Source organism: Solanum tuberosum, unplaced genomic scaffold (genome assembly GCF_000226075.1).
Source record: "Solanum tuberosum cultivar DM 1-3 516 R44 unplaced genomic scaffold, SolTub_3.0 contig00057, whole genome shotgun sequence".
Classification (NCBI taxonomy): Eukaryota; Viridiplantae; Streptophyta; class Magnoliopsida; order Solanales; family Solanaceae; genus Solanum; species Solanum tuberosum.
In genome coordinates this window covers 1,667-9,617 of record NW_006240311.1, presented here as the reverse complement: position 1 = coordinate 9,617, position 7,951 = coordinate 1,667, and the positions used below count along the sequence as shown (strand labels likewise).

Below are 7,951 nucleotides of genomic sequence, written 5' to 3'. Positions count from 1 at the left end.
CCATTTGCAGGTTTACTTCATGTTCTTGTGCATACTTCTTTTATTTTATGTTGATATACTACATTATGTGAAGCATGTGCATAAGTTTTCTTTCAAAAAATCTCAAATAATGACGTGTCAAACTCTAAATGTCTTATTATTATTATTATTATTTTAAAATATGAGTTTTCAAGTTTCTTTTATGTTTTTGTTAACATATATGATATATGTGTTTAAGTCTATCTTCTAAATTTTAGATAAATGGCTTGTTTTAATTCTCCATGTGCCTTACAATGTAATTTCGTTATCTTTTGAATGAACTTGAGATTGGACTTGTTTGGCGGTTTGATTATTTTGAGTTGGTTTAAAATCATCAATGTATCTTGTCGGATGCTTGCACTTTGTATCTCGGATTGTATTGTAAACTTAAAAGAGCATATATTTCTTCCATGGTGATAACTCCTTTTCTCGTTTGGAAACCCCAAAAGGCATGAAATTGTTAATCCTTTCAATAGCTAACCCATTTGAGATTTTTTTTTCTTTCTTTCTAAATTCTCTAAGAATGATGATTTTCCCCTCTTGCTTAAAACTATAATTTTCTCTTCTCCAGGAAGTCGTAGTTTTGATTTTCAGATTTTGTTTTGTTTTGCTTAGTTGACTATGTTGCCATTACTATTATTATTATTTTAACGAATTTTTAGTTAAATCTTTGTCCTTGTGTTGCTAAGCATTTGTAGTGTTGCTTTGCCCTCAAAGTGTGGTAGCCATCAAATTTATTTGTTTGAGAATAGAAAGATTAGATTTTTGCATATTAGTCGAAATAATTGTTGAATGTGTCTTTCACATGATTAAAGAATGCATTCTTCCTTATGTTTTCTCTTCCAATGAGCTTATTCAAAAAATCAATAAGTTTGTTACCATTATAGGTGATTTGATCCCTTACTCATCATATATTGTGGTATAATATGGTGTAATTGTTTTAGTGTTTATCCACTTAGTATTCACACTGTTAAACATTCTAAGATTTATAAATGTGTTCTAACTATTGCGTTTCCGTTTAGCTATTGATAGGCAATTGAGCTTATTATTATCCTACATGCTTAATTATTTTAGTAGAGTTTTCATTATGATTAATTATTAACCTTTATCTCTTTTCTCGCATGAACTTTTGATCCGAGTTCCCTTGGACTCCATTTTTCTCCAACTCATATTTCGGATGGGCCATAAAGGCCCAAAACTCTTTTATCGAGTCATTCAACCTTGAGAAATCGAAGAACAAGTCTTTGAAGTTTACGTACAGGTCCCGGAATGCAGAAAAAAGGGCTGTATACATCAATATACACCGATATACCGCTGATGTATACCAAAAACGGGATTGAGTAAAATCCCCAGAATTTTTGCAGCAAAATTGGCCCAAAAGGGGCCCAATTTCCTAATATCTTTACTCCTTTAATTGATTTGCTTATGCTTGACTAATTTTATTTAATTCTAAACTATAATTTATTTTAATTAACTTAATTAGATCCCCCAAAAGATGAGTTATTTCTTAGTGTTGGTTTGTTTTAAATATTCTTTTGTGTTGTGGTCATTTATTTTACTAATCAAATACCAATCAATCTTTATATCTTTAATTAAGTTAAATCGTTGTTCTTAAATTTTTTTGTTATTTAACACTTTTCACCCAAATCACGTTCTAACTCATTTTAAAATGTTTTTTTTTTATGTTGAAGTGTTTTTTTTTCCGAATAAACTCGAAAAATGTAAGTCATTTTTTTTAAATTTTATCAATTAAAAATCATAATAATAATAATAATAATAATAATACTTACTTAGTCATTTTTTCAAAAGGTTCAGTCATTTAATAAGAAATGATTTTCATGTTTTAATTTATTAAATTGGTTTTAAATGAATTAAATAAATTCTAATTAATATAGTTTTATTAATATTCTAATCACTTGTTTTCAAGTCAAATGTTCCATTTTGGATCCCTTCCTCTAAAAACTAAAATGAAATAAAATATGTCATTTGTTTAATTATTTTCTTAAAATAAATCAAATATTATAAATTATTATTTTTGTGTTAAATCATTTTCTCAAAGAAATAGTCAAATATATTTTAGTCAAATCGCAGGTCAACCGCATGTTAGCGGACACTTCGAATGCTTAAACCCTTCTCGAAGTGTAAATTGAACCCCGAACCCTCTTTGGTATTTTCAAATGATTTTTTCTGTTTAAATCTTTAAAAATTATAAGTTTTCTTAATTTCTTTAAAAAATTAAGTGGCGACTCTTTCTAAGTATTTCTCAAATTGTTTTATACTTAGAACATTTCAAAAAAGTGATTTTTCTGAATACAGTCAAATTACGACACAACATATGTAATTATTTTAAACTAGAGGTAAATGTAGTATATATGGTAGTGATGTATGTGTAGTTATGTAGTTTATCCTATCCATTATGCATAACAATTAAGGATCAAAATTTTGGCCGTAGTAATAATGGTGAAATATCTTTTGAGCGAGATACATCAATTGTTCGAATGGGAGTTGAAGGTAGAACTGAAACTACATGTAATGCTACTTCAGATACATATATCAAATTTCATTCATTTCTTTTCCAAAAACACAAAAAGTGTATAAATATTCTTCTTTCTATTAATTCGATTTTCTTTCTTTGAATCTCGATTTATATATATATATATATATAATTTTTATTTTTTTTACAATAATCAATCTTCATTTCGAATTATAACCATGATGGTGAAGTTATTTTTTAGCCAAATTCATCATCTTTTCGATTTGAAATTGAAAGTGCTAGTGCTGCAAAATAACTTGAGATACAAAGACAATGAAAGCTTAATTACATTAACGTAAAATAATCAGATACATAATGATATTATATCAAATACATTAATAATATACAAAGACAATGAAAGCTTAAATACATTAACATAAAATAATCAGATACATAATGATATTATATCAAATACATTAATAAATATACTAGATATAACCAGAGAGGCATATGCATGCCAGATACATTAACATAAAAATTAGATACAAGACATTAACGATTTAGGTACATTAATAGAAAGTAGATACACGACATTGGAAGTTTAGATACATTAATAAAAAGATAGATACATAAAAATATTAAATGAGCTACAGGAAAAAAACACACACTAGATACATAGGGCTATTAAAATCAAGGGCGACTAAAATCAAATACAATTCATAAAGTTTAGATACATTGAAATTACAATTAGATACATATGAAAATTAAACTAGATACATAATGAAATAATTTTACCAAGTTCTGGAGAGATGGCAAAGGGAAACTTGATGATAGAGAAAAAATATTAATGGTAATTGGATCATTAATTTTGGTGTTTAAATATAAAGATAATTAATCAATTCTAGTTTTGAGGGATTTGTGTATCTAATATGTATTTAAAAGAGAGTGGTGAGCGAGATCTGGGAGAGTGGCGAGCGAGATCTGGGAGAGGGGAGAGAGGGGAATGAAAAAAATAAATATATATATATACAATTTTCACGCATTTTATACATTTGCGTTTTTGTATAAAGTGAGAGAGGCGAGTGAGAGAGCGAGATCTGGGAGAGTGGCGAGCGAGATCTGGGAGAGGGGAGAGAGGGGAACGAAAATATATGTATATATACAATTTTTACGCATTTTATACATTTGCGTTTTTGTATAAAGTGAGAGAGGCCAGTGAGACAACAAGATCTGGGAGAGTGGCGAGCTAGATCTGGGAGAGGGGAGAGAGGGGAACGAAAATATATGTATATATACAATTTTCTCTTGCTTTATACAAACACAAACGCATTTTATATAATTTGCGTTTTTGTATAAAGTGAGAGAGGCCAGTGAGACAACAAGATCTGGGAGAGTGGCGAGCTAGATCTGGGAGAGGGGAGAGAGGGGAACGAAAATATATGTATATATACAATTTTCTCTCGCTTTATACAAACACAAATGCACTTTATACACCTTGCGTTTGTATAAAAAACGAGAGAGGCGAGGGAGAGAACGAGAGTGGCGAGAGATATTCACCAGGAGAGAGGTGAAATAACAACAGTTTGCTATGAGGTACAATTAAATCAAACTATATTTATAGCATTTAATTTGAATTAATAGTTTGCTATTATATACAATTTTCCCTTTAAAATATATGGTATAAACTATTAAAAGTGGTAATGTATGTAATTGTTTGAAAGTAGAGATAATATTAGTATATATTGTAGAGATGTACATTTAGTTTTAAAATAGATTAAATATGCTCCTAACGTATTAGAAATAATTTAAAAATGTTCATTCCTCCATCTATCGAATTTTTAAATTTGCCCCTCCCACGTCTTGAGATAAAAAATATTCTTAACTTATTAGAAATGAATAAAAAATGTACCTTCATTTATGAGATCTAATTTTCCCCTAACGTTATTTTTCATACATAAAATTGTCCCTCCATTCACAAAATGCAGTGTATGTGTGTATCACGTTAATTGCCCCTCCATTAACGATATGGTTTAAAATAAAAGGTGTAAGGAAGGATATGATCCTTATTTTATGTATATTCCTTTTTAAGGTAAAACTTTTTGTCTTACGTTAAATATAATATTTAATTAATTATTAATTAAACATGTATCCTCTATTCATTTGTCCAGATAAAATACTTTTAAACATTATGTCCTATGGGACTCCCAAGTCCCATCAAATAATTATGGAGACATAAGTACAACGCAGGTAGTATATGTTTTGAAATTTTCCTGCTTGAATAGATATAGGTGGAGTTAGAAGGTTAGAGTTCAGTTCGATTGAATTCAGTAATATTTATTAAACAATGTATTTGTATTAAAAAAATTATATACAAATATAAATTTTAAACTCAAATATTATCATTCAAAGTCGTTATTTTAAAATTTATAACTCATAAAATTAAAATCTCCGAACTCTATACAAGTAATCAATGGTGTCAATATATAAGGTCTAATAATGCCAAAATTTGTTTTAGAGTATTTATGTCGTTGACTGCTGGCAAGTTGGGGTATTAGACTTTAATGTAAACAGAGAAATGGGGCAGCCAAAATGTGAAAAGCATAAGACTCTATAATAGAAGGCTCCCATTAATTTCCTTACTAACTAAAAATAAATTTTAAAAAATACAATTATGTGCAAATATTTCTTTGATTTCCATCTATATGTAAACTTTTTCTAAGTTCGTTTGAAAAAAATATACAGTAGTATTTATATTTAATATTTAATTGACTCTAATATTTTAGATGACGTGATATGATCTAAAAAGATATTTGATACACATATTTTTAATTTAAAAATTACAACATTCATACTTTCTAAACTTCATGTTGGAGGAGGGAGTAATGAATTTTATATTTTTATATTTATAAAGGGATATCAAAAACTTTTATATTAAACAAACTTCTGGTTCTAGTAAAAAGGGTCAAGTTGAGCTGTATTTCAATCCTAAATGATGAGCTGATTAGAATAGTAAAAATAAGTTTAATTAATAAATAATCGAGTCATAAACTCGCGAATTATGTTTTCATGAGTTAAATTTTTATTCCACTTTACATTACAACAAAAACAGTTTTTAGTAACAATAAATATACAATGAATAAAGAGTGTTAAAGTCTTTACAGACACTATAGCTAATTGTTATTGAATCTAATATTTTTATATGCTTTAGAGATATTTATAAAGAATGTTAATTACCTTTAAAAATATATATTTAGCCGTAATTAAACTATTATCGTTTTAATTTCTTGTGTAGTGTTATCACTAAAAGTCAAGAGAGTATTACTTAAGCAGCTGTCTAAAATACATATTTAGCCGTAATTAAACTATTATCGTTTTAATTTCTTGTGTAGTGTTATCACTAAAAGTCAAGAGAGTATTACTTAACCAGCCGTCTTCTTATTGGATGTATGCGTGCCTTGACCTTTGATGGGAGTTCCCATTATTTATTCTAAAACCAGATTCTCATTAGAAATTAGTTGAACAATTATTAAATAATCACAAACATGGCTATCACATATGTATATAAAACAGCACAAACTTTACACTGCAAACTAAGTATTAAGGTAAACAAATCAAATTAAGAAAATGGTGAGAACTCCTTTTACTGATAAAAATGGAATAAAAAGAGGTGCATGGAGTGAAGATGAAGACAATAAATTAAGAGCTTTTGTTGAAAGATTTGGTCATCCCAATTGGAGACAATTGCCTAAATATGCTGGTTAGTATATATATTTTAGCCCAAACTTTTTCTCATTCATGTTGTATCCTTTTTTAACTTTTTTAGCATATGCTTCTTAGTATTACTCAGTACTCCCCCATTCTATTTTATGTGCATAGTTTTGATCATGCGTGGAGTTTAATAAAGGTAAAGAATTTTTGAATCTTGTGGTTTTAAAATATGTTATGTGTGATGTTGGAATTAAAAAAGCTAGAAAATTAAAACACATAAATTGAAATAGAGGACGTAGATTTTGGGAAGAGAATTAAAGTTTGTTTTTGTTTAAAGCAAATTTACCACTAGACAGAGTGTCTAGCAAGGAGAGTTAGACCTTACCTTACCAATCCTAATAAAGTATCTGATCTATAGGAACTAACAAGCATGAAGAAAAAAAGAGTTAAAAAGAACTAAGTATTTTGTGATCACTACAGAGTCTGTAATACACTCTATGATGATTTTACAAATGAGAATGCTTAAATAATAATGACAACCAAGAAGAAGGTTGAGTTATGAGCCTCAAACTTTTCTTTTACAAAAGTATGAATTAAAAAGATTGATCGTCCATCAAACGTTCAATTATTACTAATTACTTTTTTGGGGGGTATTTTTCAGGTCTAATGAGATGTGGAAAGAGTTGTAGATTGAGATGGATGAATTACTTAAGGCCTGGTTTGAAGAAAGGAAATTATAGTCATGAAGAAGAGCAACTCATTATTAAATTACACAACGAACTCGGAAACAGGTATAAATATATATGTTGCACTAAGACATTACATTATTAATTAAACTAATTAAGTCGTACATTATATTTCCTTTTATAATACGTATCAAATGTTGCAGATGGTCAGCGATAGCTGCAAAAGTACCAGGAAGATCAGACAACGATGTAAAAAATCATTGGCATGCTCATCTTAAGAAACGCCTGAGTTTAACAAATACCTATTCATCAACGTCAGAGCAATTTATTCATGAATCTTCGCAGTTTGATTCTCAATCTTGTGAACATGATGAAGATGGCTATAATTTATCGAATACGATAAATGGAATGGACTGGATCGAAGAAAATAATAATCACATTAAGACAATGGAACAACTTTCAAGTAGCAATACAGTGGAACAATCACTTTCAAACAATTCTCAGACAGAAACCTTTGATTTTAATTTTTGGTCCGAACCATTATTCGACGATTTTTGGACACAATCTTTCTTTCTTCAATAATATTAGAGCTTTTGTATTTTTTGAACATAAATTAATTACGTATTATATCTTATAAGAGTGAGTAATAACAATAATAATGTTTACTGTGTAATATATTAAGGACGTTCACTTGCTTTAGTCAAAATATGTTACTCTCTACATTTTATTTATATTTTACCTATGGTGTGTGGGTGGACATAAAATTTAACTAAAAGGTATTTGTTATTTTATTTTATGACTATAGGATATGTCACTAAAGTAAAATAGAATAATAAAGTTAAAAAGAATATTAACTGCTAAAACCAGATCGCCAAAATTAACGGATAAATGTGGTTTTTCATTTTTTTATTTATTTAAATCAACAGGCTAGACTACGTTGGTAGTTGGAAAATAATGGCTTATGGTTTATACTTTATAGTCAACTAAATTCTTAAGATTTATTTTAGATCATAATTCCAAAACGAAATTAATTATTTACAATTTAAATTTCATAACTAATCAAACA

The 7,951-nt window shown here is 28.2% G+C and overlaps 1 protein-coding gene across 1 annotated transcript; it reads left to right on the top strand.

Moving 5' to 3' along the window:
• The first annotated feature begins 6,115 nt into the window (after positions 1-6,115).
• On the top strand, positions 6,116-7,467 carry LOC107059342 (myb-related protein Myb4-like). Its single transcript, XM_015305856.1, has 3 exons — positions 6,116-6,248; positions 6,861-6,990; positions 7,089-7,467. Exons 1-3 carry the CDS (start codon positions 6,116-6,118, stop codon positions 7,465-7,467), a joined length of 642 nt encoding a protein of 213 aa, XP_015161342.1.
• Positions 7,468-7,951: the final 484 nt, after the last annotated feature.

Excerpts from the sequence above, each read along its gene's own strand:
- LOC107059342 (XM_015305856.1), top strand. The coding sequence starts at position 6,116 with ATGGTGAGAACTCCTTTTACTGATAAAAATGGAATAAAAAGAGGTGCA. Across the intron at positions 6,249-6,860 it reads ACAATTGCCTAAATATGCTG|GTCTAATGAGATGTGGAAAG; the intron begins GTTAGTATATAT and ends GGTATTTTTCAG. Across the intron at positions 6,991-7,088 it reads CACAACGAACTCGGAAACAG|ATGGTCAGCGATAGCTGCAA; the intron begins GTATAAATATAT and ends CAAATGTTGCAG.